Source organism: Protomyctophum parallelum (genome assembly GCF_964188405.1).
Source record: "Protomyctophum parallelum genome assembly, chromosome: 3".
Lineage (NCBI taxonomy): Eukaryota > Metazoa > Chordata > Actinopteri > Myctophiformes > Myctophidae > Protomyctophum > Protomyctophum parallelum.
The window spans coordinates 26,950,770-26,975,779 of record NC_139698.1 but is presented as its reverse complement, the minus strand read 5'-3'; the positions used below and the strand labels follow the sequence as shown (position 1 = coordinate 26,975,779).

The window sequence follows — 25,010 nt, the reverse complement described above, 5'->3', positions numbered from 1 at the left end:
TTACATAACAATAGTTATATAACATAACAATAACAACATAACAATACTTATACAGTATAATATATTATCAGCTAATCCTAACACAGCAAGAATGTTTTTTATTTATTTTTATGTTTATAATCATATCCGGTTGACATTTCACATTATAAATGGTCTCTGGCAGAATGGTCTTCTTGACCATTGATAATAATCTGATCTCAGCTCATGTATTATTATGTGGCAATGTTGTGCCAGAATTAGTGACCTAATGTAAATGGAGTCTTGGTGTGTGTGTGTGTGTGTGTGTGTGTGTGTGTGTGTGTGTGTGTGTGCAGAGAGAGAGAGAGAGAGAGAGAGAGAGAGAGAGAGAGAGAGAGAGAGAGAGAGAGAGAGAGAGAGAGAGAGAGAGAGAGAGAGAGAGAGAGAGAGAGAGAGAGAGACACTATAGGTACACACTCTCGAGAAAGGCCATCATAGGCAGATCTGGCTCCCTAACCACCCACTGCGCAAAAAATGAAGTTCAAACTAACGACCTGCCCACTGCTGTACCAAGACATCAGAGACACAGAATACAATCACCCAAGGCAATATTTGAAATCCTGAACAATGACAAATCATTGTGTGCATTCCTGCACTGTCTGCATTGAGTGAATATAGAAATTAATTTCTTGGGTATTTTACTGTTTAGAGACTGATAGGTTCTTCTTGGTTTACCGATGATCATAGATCATGGGTTTTCAACTGGTGGTCCATGCACTTTTATTTTTATTTTATTTTTTCCTGAGAAACTAAATGACCTGGTGACCTATAGGCCTCAATGTTGTAATTTACTTGGGAAGTTGGAGGTGAAGAAATTTCACAGAATAGGCTAAGGGAGTTTGAATCTCAAGAAGGGGAAGTGCTCCCAGGCTTGGTTCGGTCATCATTATTAGGAAATATATATGTAATGCTCATACAATCAGTTAATATATATACCTTGTGTTTTCCTTGCGTACGGTAAATTGCTCTGGATTCATTTAAGAGTGTGTGAAGTTGGCCGACCGGCCAAGGCTCCAAAAAGACAGACGAGTCCAAGAATGCCCTTTTAGGGGTTTTTATTCACCTTTCCAGTCCCGTGCAGATTATGGTACAGTGTGGCCTCGGCAAAGACAATGACAAAAAACAAGCTTTGGCCAAAATAACAGATGTACAAACAAACACACTTGAAGACAACACTACTGAACAACACCTAAAACAAGGAGAAGCTGTAACAGGCCATACCCTTACTTTCCAAAGGGCCCTGGCAGCTCTCACTTAGGCTGTTACCTGTGTGTCAACCAAGGTCTAACTCTCAAACATCAGCTGCGGTCTCCCCTTTATAGGAGAGAGACATACCAAACCATATCACAGCAAATTGGCAATTCAATTAACTCACCATAAGCATACAAAAGGCCAATGAGTTAACACACCATTACTGAAGGTTTTAACCTGAACTTAAACATGAAATTCCGGACGTCCATTCATACACAAACTATAGTTTGGTTTTAAATAAGATTGCTCTCGAATCAAACACCCCTCCTCCTCTGCAGCACTTGGCACCTTCCCAGTCAACAGGAATGCCACTGCAGAGGGAGAGGTGACTCACAATCAATTCAACTTCACATCAATAAATACCTTTAAAACAATTAGTATCCTTCAGCAATGCATTTCAGTTACAGTATCAATAAATAGAACATACACTTTACAACTTGAACCACCACTTCCAAGCCGGCTAATTGATGATAATTAATTGGAAGCAGGTGTAGTAAAGTTTATGAAATGTCCCCAATCATTGTCTGTGTATAGGGCACGGGCTGCCCCGTGACAGAGTGCATCTGCTAAATGCCTAAATTGTATATTGTAAACACTGTACATTTATACCTTTAAACACTTTTGAAAAACAGCTGCTATTTGTGCACAACTTTGCAAAAGCTTATCCCAAGCTAACCTTATATGTGGATAGACTAACAATTTCTGACAGCAAATGCATAAGAATTCTTATGGTTTTGTAAATTTGATTTACCTCATGTAACAGCTCTGCACACATAATTTATATTCCCTGGCTTTTAACTATACATATATTATTTTGTTTGATTGTATTGTTCCACTTTTGCTTTAGCAATGTAAACATATGTTTTCTCGTGCCAATAAAGACATTTGAATTTAATTGAGAGGGGTGAATCATAGAGGGGTGAATAGGAAAACAAATTTTAATACATTAAATAGTAAACAGAATTCGACGGGTCACCAACTTCGGTGTCACACCGGTCCCACTACAGCCATAAAAGCACCTTCGGGGCGTGGCTTAATTCGAGCACTAGTAGTAGCTGGCCCGCCTCGTAACCACCACTTCCTAACCAGCCATTTATTTACAGTCGCAAAGAGCATTAGAGCAACCATTGAGTCACTGCTGGCTGTGGATCACCAAGGTAGGTTAACTGGATTAACTTTCCTTTAACGAGCCAGACTGGTTTAAAACATATTTGATTTTGAACGATGAATTGTGATTGATGATGGGGGATGTTCTGTCCCGGAATTACTCGACACAGAGGGGGTTTCGCTAGAATAAGATTTTTAATTTGTGCTATCGTCTATTGACCACTACACTAATATTAATTATTAGCTGCTGGCGTTTCCACAACACCACAATATCATTCACTTCCATTGAAAACCAAAACATACGCTGCGCTCAGGGGGGAAACGCCGTGCTGGACACAACACATGACGCTGGTCTGTCATGAGCGTCATGGCGGAACTTCAACCTGGTTTTTGCACTTGCTCCATTTCCAGCCCGCACATCTACAGAAACGTTCAGATTTCATATATAAAGTGCTCACCCCAGGGTCACGGATGTTACAATTCCCCTCGGGTCGGTATAATTGCCCGTATCTTCCGTATTGTTCAATAAAAAGTATTTTATTTTCGATCGGTGACCATTTTCTCAAAACGTTATAATGTATCAGAGTGCAATACATCTCCCAACCGATAGGGTCGCGTAGTTGAAAGCAAATGGTGAAAAGGGTGAGAAATGGCCACTGGTCGGATAAAAATGCTTTTTATTGAACAATACGGAAGATACGGGTACTTATACCCATCCGAGGAGAATTGTAACATCCGTGCTCCTGGTGTGAGCACTATATATTTGAAATCTGAACGTTGTAGATGTAAGGAGCAAGTGCAAAAAAAACAACAACAGTTGATGTTCCGACATGTTTAATGACCAGACACAGTAGTAGCTCTGTGAGTGTGAAGCGTTTGCACTTTGCAGCATCGTTTTTATGTTCTCCATAAAAACTCGCACATGATCAAATATGTATTGAAATGGAGCGGCCGTGGGACATGTCATGAATAATATTATTATTCCCCTGCCATATATATTCCGTAGTCGTGTGACAGTATGATGGTGTCCCACTCCCTGGGCAAGAACATGTCATGCATGATGCAAGAATGCAGATCTACAAGCTGAGCTTGTAGATGTAGATATTGATAATATCTGTTCTAGTGTCTTCCATGTTCACTTGCCCAGCCAAGTCGTCTTAGTCTAGCCTAGTCGTACTGTAACAGAATATCGGTCCTAAATAAGCAATATTCTCACTGATGATCATGGCTGTACCGTAATGTAGTAATAGCCTATCATGTGAATTAGCCTATCTGCATGCATGCTCACTGGTTCTCGTACACATACGGAACTACTGTATGTGCCTCCTTAATTCCAGGATCACACACGCGGGAAGTGTGATCCTGTAAACAGAAAACACTCATGTTAGCGTGGTGGTGTTCAGGCAGGCGTCAATTTGTTCTTTATCAGCAAATGCCAGTTAGTAAAACGGTGCAGATGGAGGCAGCTTGATTATCTACAGTTTGTGTGAGAACTTTCTCATCTTGTCCTCTTTAAGCCTGTCAGTGATTTATGATGCATTCGCCTGAGTGTAGCCTACTGTAAATCTCCACACATAATATCAAATGAAGTGTCTTATGCAGATGCATACTACATACATATAGCTGTCACTTGCTTTATTGTCCCATAAAGCAAGTGAAGGCATACAAGGTCTCTGTTTGCAGTCAGCATTCTGAATTCCAATAGCTATTTGCATTTAATTCCTTTTAAAAACTGCATTACTAAGGGAATAAATCCTTGGGATAGTCTAACCTTCAAAAGTTCAAATAATCTCGTGGACTCAAATTTCTCATAGCGTAACGTTTTGATTTCCCTCCCCTTGTCTTAGATTCCAGTAGTGGCGCATTGGGGAGATTGTTCTCAGGGATGAGGTTACACTGACTGCGGTGCCCTGATGCCACTTGTCCTTATTGGCTCTGAGAGACGGTGAGGAGGAATGCCTCTGCGGGAGTCCCCGTTTTCCAGTGGAGTCACTGCAGGCCTCCACGATGTGGGCTGGGCTCTCATCTTGCCCTGCTTCTGGTTCCTTGACAGACTCCTCGCTGTGTGCATGTCCACCACCCTGGAACGGAGCCAGCGACTGGAGCAGGAATGCTACCTCCACCCTCTCAAGGTGTTCTTCGGCTCCATCGTCTTCTTCATTCTGTTTCTGTTCGCGGCTCCCGTGGCCTTGCTGGGATTCCTGCTGTGGGCGCCGCTCCAAGCCGCCCGGAGGCCCTTCTGCTACCACCGCAAGGCGCCGTCCTCGGCGGAGAGCGAGACCAACAGGGGCTTTGAGCTGGTGGGGAAGGCCACGTTCTGCTTTGCCACCGCCAACCTGTGCCTGCTGCCTGACGGCGTGGCGCGTTTCAACAACCTGGGCCACACGCAGCGGCGTGCGGCCGCCATCGGCCGGTGCATCGCACATGGCGTGGGCCGACCACACATCCGCATCTTAGTTGACTCGCCCAGCAGCTGTGGGACGCTCAGCCCCTCCAGCAGCCTCCTCCAGGCAGCTAACTGTTCAACTTACGGCGCGACTGCTAGCCAACCCCAGCCTCTGGCCGGCAGCCAATCCGATCAGGTATTGCCGGAAGGAGACTTTCCTCTTCTCGATGACAGAAACGACGAGGTTCTTGTATCCTGTGATAACTCGATGGAGGATTCTGCTAAGTCACCGGCGCCCCTCATCAACACCAACCAAAACTCCAACCAGCAGGACGACTTCGGTAACCACCACAACGCTCTGTGCTCCCGACAGCTGAGCCACGTAGACGACGTTCCCTGGGAGGTGTCGCCGCTGTTCCCCTCTAACGTGGACATCCTGTGCCTGGAGGAGGTGTTTGATAAGAGGGCGGCGAAGAAGCTCACAGACCAACTGCGACCCCTGTTCGGTCACATACTGTATGACGTAGGCGTCTATGCCTGTCAGCCTGCCGGATGCTGCTGCTCCTCCTTCAAGTTCTTCAACAGCGGCTTGTTCATGGCCAGCCGCTTCCCTGTCCTGGAGGCCCAGTACCACTGCTTCCACAATGGCCGGGGAGAGGATGCGTTGGCTGCCAAGGGACTGCTGTCCGCCAAGGTAGCCTTGGTTGTTAACGTAATATTTTATAATGGTTATGTTTTTTTTACTTTTTTTTAACTTCTGGACAAACGTTCAAGGACATTGAGTGTTTACTGTTTAACAAACACTGTTTAATTTAAATGTTACTACTTTATTGTTTTACTTTTTACCAAAGTTTAGATTTTGTTGCTTGGACAACACCAATATTTTATTTCCGTAGGTTTTCCATAGGTTTTCGTGTGTGCGTGTGCGTATTTTTAGAATGTTGAAGCTATATATTCCGATAGCAATCATTGCTATATAGAGAGTTTGTAACGGGTAAATAAATACCAGGTTACAAATTTCATCCAATCAGTAGAGACATTGAATAGAGAGATAGAGAGAACCCCTCAAAAATAATAATCAATTTATCTGATTATGTCTGCTCATTTCTTTGTTTCATTACATCACTTCTTGTTTTTCCTGCATCCTGTATGAGATCTCTCTCCTGATTGGATGATTCTTATTGTTTTATTTTGTTTTACGATTTTTTTTGGGCCTTTTTCTGCCTTTTATTAGAGTACAGGAAATGAGGGGAGAGAGATGGGGAGTGACACGCAGCAAAGGTCGCTGGGATCGGGAGTCGAACCCGTGACGTGCTGTCAGGCTTTGGCACCTAGGATTTGCAGCCTAGGTGCCCTGGATGAAATTTGTATCTCGACCTGAAAATGTATTTTCTGTTTACTAAAGAACATTTCCATAGTCCCCCATATATGGGGACTAGGTTGGTGGAGGGTGTGTAGAGCCCAGGATCACATTAGATTAGATGATTGACACAGGGGTGAAAAATGGGTTACAAAATCGTGGGATAAAAAATTAAATTAAAAAAAAAGAACTGGAGACGGGATAACCCTGCTATTGAACAAACACTCTATATAGCAATGATTTCTATTGTTGGGATATACCATATATATTTAACAATTGGTCAGGAAATATTCATGCTTATTGATGTCGAAGTTGTTGTAATTTTCCAGGTGCTCATTGGTCAGAATCAGAATCAGAAGCAAGTGGTGGGCTATTTTAACTGCACACATCTTCATGCACCTGAAGGCAAGTCTCTGAATTAATTCATTAATTAATTTGTTAGTAAAATGTATTTGTAGTTTGTAGAGCACCTTTCACACAGTTGCAGGTGACAACGGATCACATACTTATGCAGATGCCCGACCACGGAGGGCTCTGTATGTGATTACCAAGAACCTTGGAATTGATTCTGAAATGAACTGGGATCCAGTGTAAGGAGGCCAGAATGGGGGTTATGTGACGTCTTGATGTTTTTGTTTGTACAGTATACCTTTTAATGTTTTTAAAAGCAACCCGGAAGTTGCGCCATCACTCCAATTTGGCGGAGGGACTGGGCGATGTTTGTTACTATGGGTCGTCTCTTGTTCTATCTTGTTTGTTACAGAGAATAGCAGGTAGCAATTGGAAACTTGGTAGTGAAGGAAGGTTGCTGAGTTCACCCTGAACTATTTAGTTACCTCATGGTATTGTCTGTGCTCTGGTTTCATCAGGCGAGGGTGAGGTTCGCTGTGAGCAGTTGGACATGGTGACCACGTGGATCAACGAGTTTCAGGCTGCCAACAGGCAGCCCGATGAAGAGATTGCGTTTGATGTGCTCTGTGGCGATTTCAACTTTGATAACTGCTCCCCAGGTGTGTGTTTTCGATTTACACTGATGAAGCTTCAACAGCTTTGTTACAAAAGTTTTAAAAAAAATAAAAAATTAAAATAATAATAAAAAAATTATACTTGCGGCCAGTGTGGCTTGTTTTTTTTTTTTTTTTTTTTTCTTGTTGTTTATACTTTGGGAATATTATTTTTGTTTTCTATATTGCACTTCTTTTAATTCTTTGACTTGTTATGTTCAGAATAAAGTTTTTCATTCATTTTTTTCATTCATTTCTTTTGTATTTTGAAAAGGTTCGATTTTGACTGTACATTTTTCCTCTCCTGGCCAGATGACAGTCTGGAGCAGAAACACAGTCTGTTTGAAGAGTACAGAGACCCCTGCAGGGCAGGGCCAGGACAAGAGAAGCCCTGGGTTATTGGTGAGTATCAGCTGATGTCTTGCTTCGACTGTGTGTTATTTAGATAAACCACAATGCCCAGTGGCCACTGTGAAAGTGGTGTCTTTGGCATTTTATGGTTTGTGCTGACCTGTCTCTCTTTAAAAAGACATGCGCGCGCACATACACATACACATGCACGCACACACAGGCTGCAGAGACCAAGCAGTCATGGAAATGACCAAATTGTTCAAATTTACGGCATGCAGTAAATGCAGTTGTCCTATTTATATTTTAATCTGTATAATAAAAACTGACGATTAGATTAGGTTATCATCATCATCCATAGTCTCTAATGTCATCATAGCCAGGGTGAGTGTAGTGCCAATTTTGAATTAGATTACCTCAAATGACATGACCTGCCTGTTGAGGCATGTTCAACAACTCTTATAGTGGTGAAGTAAGTATGTGCATTTTATTTGTATAATATTAACACTTCCCACAGAGAGAACTCACAAAGTGCTTTACATACAACAGAAATAAACATATAACATTATGAAACATTGAAATGAGAAAAACAACTAAACAAAAATCTAAAACGTTGTGTGTAAGAGGTTCTTAAAATGTCCACAGAGGCTGCAGCTCTGAATAGACCTGTTGAAGGGCATTCCATACCTTTTTGTGGTTATATTTTATCTCTGCGAGAAGTGTTATAATGTACATGCTTCACCACTACACGTTCAAAAGAGTTGTTGAACTTGTCTCACCAGGCCAGATCATATAATTTGTTAATGAGGTAATCACACGTGGCACACTACACTGGCTATGATGATGTCATTAGAGACTATGGATGATGGTGGTGCTGTTGTTCCCCCGATGAAAGGAAGGTTTTAAGCCTGCTCTTAAACTTAAACTTTAATCTTAAACTTCAAAACGCAAAAAACACAACCTTATTTCAGGCAGAATCTTTAAATAAACACTCAAACACATTTTCTCACAAATGTTTGCCCTAAAATAGGGCAATAATAATACTTTTAATTCATTCCTTGAGTCAAAATTGTGTCAAACATGTAATAACATAAAATACACACTTCAAGGATTAAGAAAATGCACTTTGTAAGAAAAAGTGCTGTTTTGTCTGTATGTGCTTGAATGTTAATACTAACGACTTTAATGAATTCCTTTAGTCCAAATTGTATGGGAATTTGTTTATATTTGTCTCTGGTTGTTTCCTTCAAAGGTTATGGTCTTTTCTATTTCTTCCATTTTCAAGTTTGTGTTCAGGATTTTGTGTAATAAAGTGTTAAAATGAACCCCATGGAACATCATTTCAGCCTGTTACCTGACAGGATGTTAAAAGATACACTTCATGGATGAAGAAAAACCAGGTAGTGGTAAAAATATCTACCCTATGCACATGAACCCTAGCCTGGTTAACCACTCCCTTGAATACATGTAATGGCTTGATACAGGTGTGGGTTGCATACAATGCCCTGTTAAATGATCTCTTGAAAAGAGTTGGAACCCGGAAAGAAGATGTTTATTGCCAGTAAAACGTGCCAAAAACAGCGCTGTAGTGCCAAAAACAGCGCTGTATTTTGAAACTCTAGGAACTGATGTGGATCTCTGGATCCATATACTGTAGAAATGGTGTGGCTCCAATGTGTGATCACAGCCCACTGACAACATTTTGTGTTAAAAAAAAACACAACGGTAACATGAGGCCATCATAGTTTCTTCATGATTTGTGTCGACAGGAACTCTGCTGGAACAGCCAACCTTGTACGATGAGGAAATACGGACTCCAGAGAATCTACAAAGGTACGCTTGCATCACTGGGGAATGGGATAGTGCTGAACAATTTACAAATTAAATTACATTAAATTGTCCAAGATGGATGAATTGCGTAAATACTTTGTGGAGAATATTATTTTGTATGTGTTTTAAAGATGTCCCCCCCCCCCCCCATTGTTTCCCCATCTTTCAGAAATCTGTTTCCAGTAAACAAAAAATGAGATACTCTCTATGAAACATTGAATTGTCACATCACTTTGTCATATTGTGCTTTGTTTGTGAATAGCGTTGCCTACTAACTGATACATAACTGCATAACTTTGGCATGTTTCGTTCCTCTATGCAGGACTTTGGAGACTGAGGAGTTGAGGAAGAAGTTTATCTCCCCTCCTGTAGCTGTACGTGGCTCTCCACTGGTTTACCCCGAGCCTGGCCAGCCCTGGGTGGGGCGTCGCATCGACTACATCCTTTACCGCGAGAGTTCCATCTCAAAGCTCTGCCGAACAGTATGTGACGTGTGCTCTATGTATACATCTCCAAACTGTCTGCTCCCCTGTGTATTCACCTAACTCACCACTGCCTTCTGCCTGTTTTGAATGGAACCACATTCTTCTTTTGGATATTTTAAATTACCAAAGTGCCTTGCAAGTGTTCCTATTAGCTAATATCGCAAGATAGACTGCATTCTTTTTGTGACAGGTTTGCAAATAGATTGCCTTGAGGAAGCAGCTCAAATCAATTCAACTTAGGGGCAATGTTTTGGTGGTTGTTATGCTGTGCGAGCAACACAAAATTACTGTTCGTAATATTAGTGTAAAGCTCTCATTTTATTTGGGTAAATTGCAGTTCAAAAATGTATATATTGCGGTAAATGATGTGGAGTGCAACGACACATTGATATTAAGTCATTGATATATAATAATTCAAGCATTTCAAGTGTATGAATTGTGCATTATTTAAACTACAACCTCTTATTATCTCCATCTAGGAAATTGAGGAGTTTACATATGTGACCCAGCTGGCTGGCCTCACAGACCACATCCCTGTGGGCCTGAGACTGAGCGTGCTCATGGACTCGACTGTACTGATGAATGACAGCTAAAGTGGATAAAGGCATTGCATTAAAAATAAGGGAGTCTAAACGGACAATGGACAACTTTGCCCTGTCACATAACTGTAGCATTTATGTTGTTTACAATGGCAGAGAGAAGGGTGTGACTCCGTTTTGAGTCATGAAATTGCCTCAAGTCAGATAAGGTGACCTCCCTCTGTGACTGTCTGGTCACTCAATAAAAGATTAATTTACTCTCATAGTAAGAGTAAATTACACTTGCCAAAAGAACTGATATACAAATACAGCACTAACAACACGTCGTCTTGTGATCTGTTCGCTTGCAGATCAATTCATATTGCATGCGACACAGTTGTACTACAGTCTAAATCATTTTATATTGAATTGTTGTCTCTGTAGGCAACACGTTTTAGTGACATTTCAAACCTACCTCGTTTGGACCATTGTATTCGACCCATGTTGTTTTTACTCTGTTAGTCCTGTTTGTTTGTAGTCAGGGGTGTGAGCACGCATTTGAAGTTTGAACTCTGGTGCGGTCGTGCGGACCAAACAACCAAGCTCTGGTCCACATGAAAACGTGGGTCTAGATTCGCTTTTAGGTGCATCAGAGTTTGGTTCACTGTAAGTGACAACACAGTCCAATGGAAGGAAGTGAACCAAAAGACAATCAATGTATAAATGATTATAGTGGACATATTTTTATTTAAAAAAGAACGTTCTATAAATGTACAATTTCAATTAATTCAACCTTGGACAGGAGTTGTTTTAATGGACCATAACTTATCATTTATTATGACCATACTGTCTCACCTTGTGATCTTTCTCGGATTACCCATTATCAGAGTACTGTACAGGCAGATCTACCATCTATAAATTCCAGGAATCTCTATGTCATTACATACAGAGATTCCTGGAATTTATAGATGGTATATGAAATGCATGGCATCATGCTGTCTCATCAGCTTTTCATATTGTTTGCGTTCTTCTAAAGAAAAAACACAGAACTGAAAGGACCATCAATATAGAACCAGAAACCCCAAGACTGCATAAATATGATGTTGTTCATTATTTCTGTGATCAGGAAAGGTTTGCCTCAGAAATCATGATACACTAGCGACTGTTTCGACTGCATGACATTTGTTTACAATGTTAAGTGAAGGTTGACCTTACCAAATGAAATATGCAACAATATGTTTGTCTACGGAACTATTATTCTTGATTCTTAATTTATTCTATAGCTGTGAAAATAAGCAGAGTAATAGCTTGCTGACTTTTATGCATAAAAGCTTGTTCCGGTCGGGGGTATTGACAACCTTGTTTGTTTGTTATGATGACTTGTGAATGTGCAAAAATATATTTTCATGATTTTTTACATTTTAAATGATAGCAGTTTGAAATGAATTAAATGGATGAAATTGAGTAAATGCGTTCTGCATTTATTACTCCTGGAAAAGGAGAGAGCCCAGACTCCAATTGTAACGAAGACTCATTCATATCAGGAGGAGGGAGAGTTGGTCATTGGACATTTAGCTGTATTAAGTAAGTAAGACCTGGTATAAGTACCAGGTCTTATTACTTAACTTAAGACCTGGAGGCGTGATCAATGCCATTTGGCTATTCTGAGTGGCCAAAGAGAATTGACCACGCCTCCAGGTCTTAAGTTAAGTAATAAGACCTGGTACTTAAGATACGCAAAATACAGCCCCTTGTCTCCATATATGGGGATATTCGACTAGGACATCGGGCTATATGACATATGACATGTCTAGTACGACTATCCCTATATTTGGTCCGGGTTGACCTAATGCTGATATCAGATCAATATGATAGAACCCATATATGGATCTTATTGGCTCAGTCATCCAGACAAAGCCTAATCGGATAATATATAATAGAGGTCTGCTCAAGGCAGAAGGCTGAAGTCGAAGCATCCTGGTTTAAGTTCTAACCGGACACTGTTTTAATTTTTATATATATAAAGCTTTTCAGAATGATCTGCATACAAGCCCAGTTAGCCCACTGATATTTCAATGTAGTTTTCTCTCTTTAAAAAAAACCTGATACTGAAGATGAGCGCACGATCTACGGCCGGTCGATAGGGGGAGTAAAGCTATTTTCGTAAATAACCGACAACAAATAAAGAAGATGTCTAAACCAATCAGAATTCCAGCCTTGCAATCACTTCCTGATTTGTATTTTTTTATTTTTAGCAGTGGACCTTGCTGTGGACAAACCTCGTGGATTCAATGACAAGAGATAGAGCAAGCTGCCTAAAATGACGTGTCTCTTGAAATATTCCAACAAACTCGTATTATCATGCGTACTGGCGAGAAATGTTAACATGAAAGAATATGAACGTACTGCTAGAAGTTTGTGTAGGATTTTAAAATCTCGGGTTTACTGCGGGCTGTCTCATCGAAGCTTCTCAGCAACTTCAGCAAGGCTGGCCTTTATTGTTCATCAGCAGCAGCATTTATCTGTTTGTCACTCTGGCATAAACATATATAATTCTGGCATGCTCGTAAGATATTACTCGGATAGTCATAATGTTATCAATGACTCTGAGACGCTTAGTGGCCAGGAGGAGTTGGACTGGGATCGCGGCAGTCAAAGTAAGTGGCTAATGTTTACATTTATCAACTCTGTCTCTGTCCTAGCCCCTTTCGGGACCCTACGTAAAACTTTTCTGAAACTTCAGTAGCATTTGGGTTCTGCTTGGAGGGCTATCTCTGTCCCAATAATATACATTCACTGACTGTTGTTTGTAATAATATTGCATATTCACTACATGCCCGAGAGGTACTTTCTAGAGGTACTATACATGCTGTAACGTTGCTCATCCTCAAAAGAGTTCAAATATCGACGATTTGATTATACTTTGTGGATGTATGCGTTGTTGCTGTATGTGTGGTTTCTAAAGGTGCAAATGTGTGTATTTGTATGAATTCTTTAAATTAAAAATAAAGGCCGTGTAAAACTGTAAATTACATTTTCTGTAAAAGTTTTGTTAAAGCTCTATATTATAATAGTAGACATGATGGCTATATTATTTATCCAGGTCAATAACGGAAAAGTATAGAGATATTTATCCCTTCAGAACTTCACAAAGACCTAGCTCTGTTCCATCGAAAGCAGGAAGGGTATTAGCCCCATATGTTCCCTCTCCCTACGCTCATTCTGTAGCTCCGAGATGAGGTCACACACTGGGCCCCTCCCACCGCGTTTCAGAAACGGCGCAAGTTTCCGCTATGTAAGTTTCTTACCCTGACGCCACGATTAATCCAAACGTGAAGGGGACGTGAAGGGTTTACACTAATTCAACCATAACAACGCCCAAGAAAATCCAACTAGAGATTTGAACCGAGCCTTTACGTCCCGTATTTTGTCAGTCGCTTCTATGTTTATCAAGGAAGTTGAAATGCTTTAGCGCCTCCCCTGGTCGAAATTTCCAACTGACTTCAGTTCACTCGACATGCATGCGCACACGCACACTTCCTTGATAAACATGGAAGCGACTGACAAAATACGGGACGTAAAGGCTCGGTTCAAATCTCTAGTTGGATTTTCTTGGGCGTTGTTATGGTTGAATTAGTGTAAACCCTTCACGTCCCCTTCACGTTTGGATTAATCGTGGCGTCAGGGTAAGAAACGTACATAGCGGAACCTTGCGCCGTTTCTGAAACGCGGTGGGAGGGGCCCAGTGTGTGACCTCATCTCGGAGCTACAGAATGAGCGTAGGGAGAGGGAACATATGGGGCTAGAAGGGTATGGAACAGAGCTAACTAGAAAAAGTGCCCTTCCGGGCACAGGTCTCCACCAGGTTATCCACAGATCCGTGCAGTTAGAGGTAAAGACACTTTTCGGCCAGTTATAGCGCCACCTTGAGGCTGAGTTGAAATTGTTCATGTGGCATTTCGTCCTCGGCCTAGTGGGAATGTGGGTGCACAATTTCAGGGAAATCACGCGATGTGTTCATGATTTGCAGCATTTTGTTTGAAACTGAGCACTCCTGTGAACTTTGGAAGCCAATCTTAACCAATCAGGATGGAGTCTGATAAATCTGAAAGACCCGTTTCGTTGAATGGCTCTAGAGAGACTGTGTACCAATTTGCGTGATGTTTGGACAAAATCTGTAGGTGTACTGTGCAAAAACTTGTTTTGCACAAAGCGGCCTCCTGGTGGCGCTATAACAGGCCGTTCTGGAAAGTTTGGGCCAGAGGTTCATGGTTGGCATCCAGGGAGTGTGTGTGCAAAATATGGCATCGACCGGGTTAACGGTGGCCGAGACTAGCTGTTCACGGACACACGGACACACAAACGGACGGACGGACACGCGGACGGACGGAGTGCAAAACATACTCTCCCCACATGCCTTCGGCCTGGTGGAGACAACAAAGACCATTCATCAGCAGCTTCATTGGCTACGTTTACATGAGCAGTTATATCCCCTTTTCATTCCGAATAGAAGTTAAATCCTATTAAACATTGTTATGTAAACACCTACAAAAACTTACATCCGAATGAAAACGCTCGATGCGATCTAAAAACCATTCCGATGTCACTGGCCGGATTACTCCGATGTTCAATGCGATTGAAAGAAAATTGGACTCATGTATACACTGCTTCGGATGTAAATTCATTCTGGTCTTTCTGAGCATGCTCATTTCCATTGCGCTCCAACTCCAAGGCGCTCATAAGCCTCATATCCAAGGCGCGCCGAGGAGTTTGCACATAGAGCGCGTTATTTCGTGCATTTAGTGTGTGTGTGTGTGTTCAACGGTCTCTCTCTCACACTCTCTCTCTCTCTCTCTCTCAAAAATAACGAGCGACCCGATACAATAATAATCAGTGTGTTGCGTGCCCTGGCCGTGCTGTAGATTAAAAGTAGGCTACACATAAAAACGAGATGATCACCTTCCCAGCGGAGAAGGGGAGCCGCAGCAGGTGGGGAAAAAAAGACGGTAAACATAATATGTATGTCCGTCCCTATCCAAGCAGCAGCCTCAAAACTACTGCGGAATGAAATGATGGGATTTCAAAGTGTTGTCTTTCGTCTGAAAGTCACAATGAATGAACTGCCTATATTTTATGTGTCCAACAGATGGCGTAGTTTCACGTGAATTAACATGTATCATGTCTTCTATCACTTCTCCATATAAACACTCATTCGGAATGACCATTTCCCATGTAAACTCATGGCAAAAAACATTACATCGGATGTATTTTATTCGGAAGTATTTATTCGGAATGATCACCCTTCATGTAAACATAGCCAATGTTATAGTATTTGAGTTCCAATCGTTTCTGCTAATTTTTTAATCCCTTTCAAATTCACTCATTTAATCTGTGACCCAGATTTGCAAAAACAACTCCATTGCTAAATGGAATATAGAGATTTTTTAACACTTATGTAATAAAACAATATCACGCCACGCTTTTTTATTTTTTAGAGAAGAGGCAAAACCTGGCATCAATCCCTACTCTGTCTCTCATCACCTTAGTCGCCTACTGAGGCTGATGAGAGACAGACAGGTCCTTTTCCAGGAGCAGGTGTGAGTTGATACAATCCCCATAATGGTAAATAATAATCTCTCCCAATTTGCTTCTATTTAAAATAATATTTCACACGTAACAAAAGATCAAAAGTGCCTATATTTTTATATTTTTTAAAGAAAAAACTATCTGATCTTTGATCTACAAGTTCACAACAAAACATTTTTGAAGGTATGACATGGGGCTTACAATGTTTATGTCCCTCTCTTCTTTACATACAGAACCCCTGGAGACAGTGGAGAGTTTCACACTTGATACGGTGGCAGCTTTACTCCGGCAAGAAAATGCAGTGGACATCTGTGTTATAAAAGTACCTGAGGATCTCAAATACACCCAGTACTTTATTGTTGCGAGTGGTGTTTCAACAAGGCACCTCCGGGCAATGGCACTTTATGCTGTGAAAGTGGTAATTTATACATTTACAGTATTTCAGTTACCGGTATTTATTGATAATTATAGTCTATTGCTTTGTTTCTTTTCACCCCTGTGTCAATCATCCTGTGATGTGATCCTGGGCTCTACACACCCTCCGCCAACCTAGGGAGAGCAACGGACTTAACTCATGCTTCCTTCATGCTTGAGTGTCCAAGTTGCTCCTTTACACCTGACAGGGGGGAGTTTCCCTGGTTGGACGTAGCGCGTGGAAGGAACACGTTATTCCAACCAGTTCCTTTCCCCTCCATCAGGCGTCCCGGCTGGCCAGGGGGAGGCAGTTTAGAGACCAGGATTACTGCATGTTTTTGTGAGGGTACCTACCCTAGGGGACACGGGGAGAACATGCAAACTCCACACAGAAAGGCCCTTTCGCCAACCCCGCCTTCATTGGGATACATCTTTACCATCAGAGTTGTTTAGGTGTACATCACTTTTTGTTTTCTTTCACAGTACAAATTTATGAAGAAAGAAAATGATCCACATGTCAAGATTGAAGGCAAAGATACAGAGGACTGGATGTGTATTGACTTTGGTATGTAAGGGTTCATTTATACTTTATACTCCTATCAAGTGAAATGTGTCGCTCGCCTTAAAGAACTGATCCACAAGCCAAAAACATGTCGCTTCAGTTCTTTTAGGCAAGTACTACACTATACAGAAGAATTTAGGCTGCAGGTTATCTGGTCGCAGCCTGAAAAGGTTGAGAACCACTGAATAAAGGACCACTGCAAATTGTGCCTTGAAGGCAGGGACAAATTAGCCATTGGGCCAGTGGGGCTGTGGCCCAGGGGCCCTTGGCTCTCAGGGGCCCTTCAGTGAAATTGGACCGTAAGGTACTAGGTTTGACGCCCTGAAAAGGGCTCCTGGAGCCCTTCATTGGCCATTGATTTTGTTAAATTTAGGTCAAAAAGATGATAAAAACACGGAAAAACACCAACATTTTGCACGCACGTGCGCTATGGGGGCCCTGCAAAAATTACCGGCCCAGGGGCCCTCGGGGGGTTAATCCGTCCCTGCTTGAAGGACGGGACACCCTTAAGCGCAGAGCCTTGGTTTCGATGGGTGCTGATGGGTAAACTTGTTTTACAGCGCCGGCTACTACCGAACGACAACCTACCTCAAACCCTAACCTAATCATAACAGCAAGCACGGAGCAGCACATCCCTCACCAACCTTAATCCGGTCGTTTTAACAGACCCCTCACCAACCTTAATCCGGTCGTTTTAACGGAGCCCTCACCAACCTAGCCTGTAAAACAAGCGCCCCCTCAGTGACTATCGACTCCCTGGCTCTGCGTAAAAGGTCATCCCCTTGAAGGACATCAGACTGTCTCAGGCTTTTTGGCAGTCACTAGGGTGTTGCTGATTGAAAGATCCTGCAGGGGGCAATACTACTCGAATAGAAGAGGAGATGCTCTGTTTAGTCTAGATAGATTGGGTACTATCCACTGAGCGATGTCAGCCAGGGGTGCAGACAGACATGCACTCTTCGCTGTGTGGCTGAGGGAAGTTAGAAGAAGAACAGTGCTGTTTGTCTGTATTGAGACTGACTGTACGTGTTAAGAGGCTGGCAATGTACATACATTATATGTCAGAATGAAATGTTTTTCGAGTCTTTTAGTGTATTAACTATTGTGCATTCTATGGACCCTTGTCCCTTAATCCACTGTAGCTCCCATTCAAACTTGATCTTGAGCTAAAAGATTGCACAACATTGCTGAATGAATTTTTCTGTTACATTTAAGCAGATTTAGCACATACCAGACAGACACTTATCCAGAGCAACTTATAAAGTGCAAGATCGGAGTAAACTAGTCAACAAACGGGGTAAGACAAGTGGTCAATTCAATAGTTTAAAAAAAAAGTGCTTCAAAGTAATTAGGATAGCAGCCTTAGCAGGTAAATATCAAACCTATTTAAATAACACAGCTTGGGAGGAAGCGTCTCTAGGATGCTTGGGTATCACGGGGACTGGATGGACAGATGTCCTGTGTTTTCTGATTGTAGTGTGCAGGAAGGCGGGTTGATCTTATCGTGCAGGTAGGGGATACCAGCTGGCAAATGTGTATACTGCTGCAATACTCAAGAGTGTACAGTACAGTTGTAACCAAATGGACCCACCATTCATTGGGATACATCTTTTTATTTTATTTAATAATTTATATTTTTTGTCCCACGATTTTGTAACCCATTTTTCACCCCTGTGTCAATCATCCTGTGATGTGATCCTGGGCTCTACACCCTCTGCCAACCTAGGGAGAGCAACGGACTTAACTCATGCTTCCTTCATGCTTGAGTGTCCAAGTTGCTCCTTTACACCTGACAGGGGGGAGTTTCCCTGGTTGGACGTAGCGCGTGGAAGGAACACGTTATTCCAACCAGTTCCTTTCCCCTCCATCAGGTGTCCCGGCTGGCCAGGGGGAGGCAGTTTAGAGACCAGGATTACTGCATGTTTTTGTGAGGGTACCTACCCTAGGGGACACGGGGAGAACATGCAAACTCCACACAGAAAGGCCCTTTCGCCAACCCCGCCTTCATTGGGATACATCTTTACCAATAGAGTTGTTAGGAATTTACAGTGTACTATTACATGGTGTTAGTGAGTGAGTGGGTGATCAACGGTCTTGTCGTCTTCAGGGAGTATGGTGCTTCACCTCATGCTGCCAGAGACAAGAGAGGTGTATGAATTGGAAAAATTGTGGACTCTCCGCTCCTACGATGAGCAGCTGCAGAGAATACCCCCTGAGAAACTTCCAGAGGACTTCATCTATGCTGCTGAAGACCTCAAGTGACTGCATTTTTTTTTTTTTTGTGCATTTATTCTTTCTCAAGAGTTTATAACCCTTTTTGGTCATACGATGGAACGCAAACAAGCGCATGTGTCATTGTTTCATCACAGCAGCGCATTTCGCACATGGAGGACATAAAAAAACGGGTAAATAAATGGTTTTAAGTTGAAGTCTTTGATTTACTTTGATTTTGTAAAAAAGAGGTAGTACAGAACAGATACTGGTACAGGAAACGGCAGGAGGCAGTACTGGTAAATCACAACTTCTCTGGATTGTTTTGTGAACGGTCATAGCCGTCTTTTTAGCCCAAGGAGTGTTTTTCGTGCACTAATGCTTGGAATGAGTTCAGAATCATGAATGACTCCTAATTTGACACCCATTATAGGCGGGAACCCCTTTTGGTAACCCTACCCTTCTGGGCGGGAACCCCTCGGGGTTCTGTACAGTATTCAAAAATTACAAAAAATGTATGCTATATAAATATTTGAAGTTTTTCAGGAAACTTAGGTCAGGATTTAGGAGTCAGTCCAAAATGGAATTCACCATGACCCAAAATGTATATAATCAATTTGAATGAATATGGATGGATTATTTGGATGACCCCTAAGGATCATAAAAAACCTTGAACGATTACCATTGCAATTTATTTTGTCATGCCCCTTTTTAGCTTAGATTGACTGGCCTGATAAGACAATACCGTCATCACAAATTCTAAATCAGTCTGCACTTGACCAAAAACAGTTGTTTGTTCTGAAAAGCTTACTTAAACTTTGAACGCATTACTCATATCTGAAATCTATTTCGCCAGCTGTTCAAATTCAGTTTAACACTGCACTTTATTCATGCAACTATGATTCAGTTTATGTAAATCTGAACGTAAAAATTCCCGCGGCCAATAATGCACTTGCCAGCAAGTGTGATTTCTCCTTTTCCAAGAGTAAAGTAAAACATTTGATACATTTCAAACATTTAATTAATTTAAAATTGCTATCATCACTTCATATAGTTGATATCACACTCCTCAGCCTATGTTCAGGCCTGTAGAGTTACACACATAGCGTATTCCATGTAATATCAGTTTTCCATAACATGATCAAAATATCTTCACTTTCATAAGTCATAAAAAAGTAACAAGGTTGTCAAAGCCCCTGACCGGAACAGACCGGTGTTATGCATGCATAACATTTACAGAGAATAACACTCCACATTACTGTCAGTGTCACCAACTCGGGGGTCAATTAAATCAAACGGCAAAATATTAGTAATAGTAAAAGGGACATACTGTAGCCTTAAAGAACCAGTATACTTCTTGCAAAACTATGTGCACAGTCAGACTTGGCCTCCAATACACCTTCCTCTGTTGGCTAAAAAGTTATGCTTTTCCTTGGTCCATTTCAAATAACAGGCTCTGCATAACTTGGCTCATATCTGTTGAAGTCATAAAATGAACAGCAGTAACTGAACCGAAACAGGTAAACGGGCATGCCACCTCCTGGAAACCTGGGACTTCATTATGTAGAAACGCTATTCTTTGTGAGGATTTGCATCTCCATGACAGCAAGCACATTATTACAAAGGCTCACTGATGTCAGCATCAGCTGCTGAGTACAGTAGTCATTTCAGTACTATTTCAATGTGGTGAAACTATAGCCTTGGGCTAAATGGCAACATGCATCGCAAAGGCAGATGAAGGCTGGCTATGGGAGGCTATGGTGAAACAACACTACAGGCTCTTCAACTGATCATGTACAACCTCCAGACCATTATTGATTAAGATTAATCAGATGTGCATGTGATTCAATAAACATGCACTGGGGCATGAGCTGAGCAGACATCGCTTATTTAAAAATATATATTATTTAAAAATAGGCACACTTCTGGAGAGTTCCGTCTATAGTCAGATCTCCATATATGGGCATGTGTGACACACCGTCTATCCACAAAGCAATTTAAGGATTACAATGACATTTTAAATATAAACAAAAAAATCACACTTGTGAGGTGAGATGCGCTCCTATAAATGTTGGCATTTAGCAGACGCTCTTAATCCAGAGCGAGTTACAATAAGCAATACATCACATGATGTGCTCAGCCAATCACATTCATTGCTCATACACACAAACACAAAGCTGTGCATAGAATCATATGCAAAAATAGAATCATTTGTATCTTGTGATCCACAAGGGAATGGCATGGTTCCTGTGTTGAACCCAGCCTGTGATGTCAGTTTTTATTTTGGTCATTGTGCAAACAGACAGCTTTGACATTTCTATGACGTATATCTCCAAATTTGGGCAAGGTACGGTATCGGAGCCCTATTGAATTTCATGATAAGTAAGTAGGAAATATCTACTTAAAAGTTATATTTCAAAAAGTATAAAATGTGCACAAGGGATTTGGCACCGATTGGTCCAGCAATTTGTGAGATTAGCTCCAGACACACACCAACCAACCCTCTTATAGAAAGATAAGACTCTTGCAGAGCAAAGCTGTAAAAACAGGCACTTGAGGTGAGTTTGGCATGTAAATGTATTATGTAGTGTGGTTTCCACTACAGAACTAAGGCACTGAGGTCACTTATAAGATTTTTTTGTGAGACTAAATCATTTTTACCACCTTGAGTGAAGTTCAAGCCATTTCACTAGGAGAAGGTGCTTTGACAGATGCGAGCCGTCTTCTGTGATTGGTCAATTACTCTTCGGGAGGTCATTCCCTGCTCCCGTTGATGCCCATGCTCCACAGCAGCGGCTGGTCCGTTGTCACGGTGACGGGTTTCCTGGGGTCTCCGGGAGCAACGGCCTCATAGGTGTTTGAGGTGCTCACCAGCTTCCCAAACTGCAGGACTTGGTTATCGAGGTTCCATTTGAGCCCAGTGGTCCGAGTCACGGCGGGCCCTCCCACTGGGACGAGGCTGCACCAGTCTCCCTCTAGGCCGGTGTTCACGCCCAGGCTGTGGCTGCCGGGCCTGAGAAGACGGGCCAGGCTGGTGCCCTGTATGATGAGCAGCGGGAGCTGCGTCATGGACAGGGAATGGTACAGGGTCTCAACCGACGCCATGATCTGGTCCAGTCTGCCCGCCAGCCCGCCGAGAGTCACTATGGTGTCCACCTGCAGCTGTCGCGTGTGGATCTCCTCCAGCATGATGGCCAGGCACTTGGTGAAGTCCGTCAGGTCCTGGTCGGACGTCTCGATCAGCCTGCAGCCCTTCTCCGCGTAGAAGGCCTTCACCTCGTCGGTGATGGAGTCAAAGTCCCCGCTGATGTAGTCAGGGAGAAAGCTGTCGCGCTCTCCCGCCGTGATGGCATAGAGGTGGTTGGCGGCTCCATCCGCACAGGACCTGATTGATTGATTGAACAGTGTATTAACAGATTGTAGAATGGGTACAGTTCAAGGAAGGTACAGGTCAATACAACAAAAAAATGGTAAGAGGAAGAGGATAAAACCAGAAAAAGCACTAAGACTTGTTTACATCAGGGTCCTCCATTTTCAATTCATCAAAACATTCAAAGACATACAAATATATACATATGCTAAATTTAAATCAAATACACAGTTAGGAAAAGGGGAATACATGAGGGAATACATGAAGAGTATAGAAAAATAGAGAGGGGGGGGTCTTTAACTTTTTTACAGGGGCCAGTTTCGAATTGCAGCTGCCCGTAAGTGATCTTTGAGAGTGGTTTTGAAGGAGTCTAGGACTAGGTATTCACATTTCTTAACGGCTGTCGAAATTAATTTAACCCCTTGTGTTGTAATGAAGTATTTTGACAGGTACATATGGGTATCTATCTTACCTCAGGAGAGCCTTGTTCCACAGGGTGTGGAGGTAGTCTTTCTCCAGGGGCTGGTTCACAATGAGCAGGCAGATCCTCTGCGTGCCAGAGGGCAGCAGGCAGTCCAAAGGTGAAAACTCTTCAACCATGACTTGTTATTCAACCCCGAATCACTGTCAGTCTGGGACTCTACACTCCTCAACAACGTGACAGAGTGGCTCCAAACGGCGTTAAGAGTGCGCGTCTGTCGTCCATGCAGGCGAGCGTTTTAATGAGGGAACTTTTACGCATGAGTTCCTGGTATTTTTTTGGCCATTTAAATATTAATCTGTGCTCACACCACATCATGCACAGACAGTGCACACCACATCGTCGCCTAGCAGTGACATCATCAACATCTTAAAGTGACAGTACAGACATCAATTGTTATGTATGAGTATGGAATGGATTGTATGATTGGTCGAAGGTTTGTTTAAACGAACATATCACTTCAATGTTAAATTGGCACTTGTTTACCAAAACGTAAAATAAATAAATTAAAATGCTTTGTTCCCTTTTGTGTGCGTTGTGAATGTGATGTTTTATTATGCAGACCAGTGTGTCATCTCATATTTGGCCAATAGGGGGAGGCATCTATCTATCTATCTATCTATCTATCTATCTATCTATCTATCTATCTATCTATCTATCTATCTATCTATCTATCTATCTATCCATCCATCCATCCATCCATCCATCCATCCATCCATCCATCCATCCATCCATCCATCCATCCATCCATCCATCCATCCATCCATCCAAACATCTAAAAGAAAATGTTTTATCTTATCAAAGCTATAGCTATAGACATATATTTATACGTAATTGGAAATAATATCTGATTAGATTGATTGATTAATTAGATTGATTACTGACAATTACAAAATAAATTGTGCTGATCGTTCATAGCACTACGTCACAGTCTGATCAGGTCACAGGTGTGAGTGAATGCTGTTGATTGATGACGACCCTAGCTGCCAATGCCCTGCCATGCTCATGTCCCATATGTTGCACACCCTCTCTTCAGGCCGGTGCATCCTCCACACACAACTAGCTACTTCAAATGTTTGGTAGATAAATACACTACACTTGTTGGATCGATTTAATAACTTCTGGATGTTTCTAAAGTGTTACCGTTCGTACGGTAAGCAAGCAAGCAGCCTACAACCTCCTGAAATAGTTCGTTTATAGTGTTTTGTGAGCTGAGTCGACGATGGACAGTGATCACAAAAGTGAGTAGCTGCACTATACTTGCAGACAATGCGGAGTAATGAAAGACCATTAAGAAACTATAATGATTTATATCTGTCTTCACTTTCTACCTTGTAGTGGAGCTGGTCAAAGTGACCCACATCGAGGATTCCATCACATTTTGGGCACAGGTAGAAACGAATGTTACGATTGCACATATCAATCAATGTAATCAACTGCTGACCATGCTCCTGCAATCTGTGCAAGATCTCTATTTGATCTTGAACCCCCCAAACTATACAATACTTAAACTATACTAAAACAACAACAACAACAATGTCGTTTCAGAGCATCACGTCGGATGAAGCTATTGAACAAATGAACATCACCCTGGGAGAAGTATGCCTAAAATCACAGAGGGTGAATGGCGCCCCCAGTTTCAATAAGGTAAGGTAGGCCGGTAGGGGACATTACTGGGGTTGGATGGATGGTCGCTACTACATTTTATATTCACATGTAGAATGGTTACATTTCAAACTTAAGCAATAGTCATTCAGTCAATACAATAACTGCTGCGAAGGCGAAACCATGAAAAGCACTAGACTTGCATAAGTTTCAATTCATGAGAACATTTAAAGACGTACAAATATACACTTGTATGAAAAACAGGAAATCATCATCAAAAAGTACACACACACACACACACACACACACACACACACACACACACACACACACACACACACACACACTTGCCCATGTCACAGTTTAAATGTTAAGTTCTCTGAATTTGTAGATTTATGGAGCTCTTTTCTCAAAAGACAACAACTGGTATCGCTGCAAGGTGCAGCTGGACATGGACGATAAGGTGAGGCAGAT

At 42.0% G+C, this 25,010-nt stretch overlaps 3 protein-coding genes across 3 annotated transcripts; 2 read left to right on the top strand and 1 right to left on the bottom strand.

Annotated features, from left to right (window-relative positions):
* The first annotated feature begins 2,315 nt into the window (after window positions 1–2,315).
* On the top strand, window positions 2,316–11,763 carry smpd5 (sphingomyelin phosphodiesterase 5). Its single transcript, XM_083762274.1, is given in 9 exon segments — window positions 2,316–2,426; window positions 4,224–5,456; window positions 6,452–6,527; window positions 6,992–7,132; window positions 7,439–7,528; window positions 9,244–9,307; window positions 9,627–9,786; window positions 10,269–10,353; window positions 10,356–11,763. Coding segments are annotated over 8 exon segments (1,761 nt in total). The 5' UTR covers window positions 2,316–2,426; window positions 4,224–4,331; the 3' UTR covers window positions 10,376–11,763.
* Window positions 11,764–12,561: 798 nt separating this feature from the next.
* On the top strand, window positions 12,562–19,131 carry malsu1 (mitochondrial assembly of ribosomal large subunit 1; the record flags this gene model as incomplete). The annotated part of the gene is made up of 4 exons (XM_083760241.1): window positions 12,562–12,964; window positions 16,127–16,311; window positions 16,791–16,872; window positions 18,977–19,131. Exons 1-4 carry the CDS (start codon window positions 12,628–12,630, stop codon window positions 19,129–19,131), a joined length of 759 nt encoding a protein of 252 aa, XP_083616367.1. The 5' UTR covers window positions 12,562–12,627.
* Window positions 19,132–21,367: 2,236 nt separating this feature from the next.
* Window positions 21,368–23,233, bottom strand: tpk1 (thiamin pyrophosphokinase 1). The gene is made up of 2 exons (XM_083760277.1): window positions 22,923–23,233; window positions 21,368–22,465 (listed from the first exon to the last, which is right to left on the bottom strand). Exons 1-2 carry the CDS (start codon window positions 23,048–23,050, stop codon window positions 21,835–21,837), a joined length of 759 nt encoding a protein of 252 aa, XP_083616403.1. The 5' UTR covers window positions 23,051–23,233; the 3' UTR covers window positions 21,368–21,834.
* Between the last annotated feature and the right edge of the window lie 1,777 nt (window positions 23,234–25,010).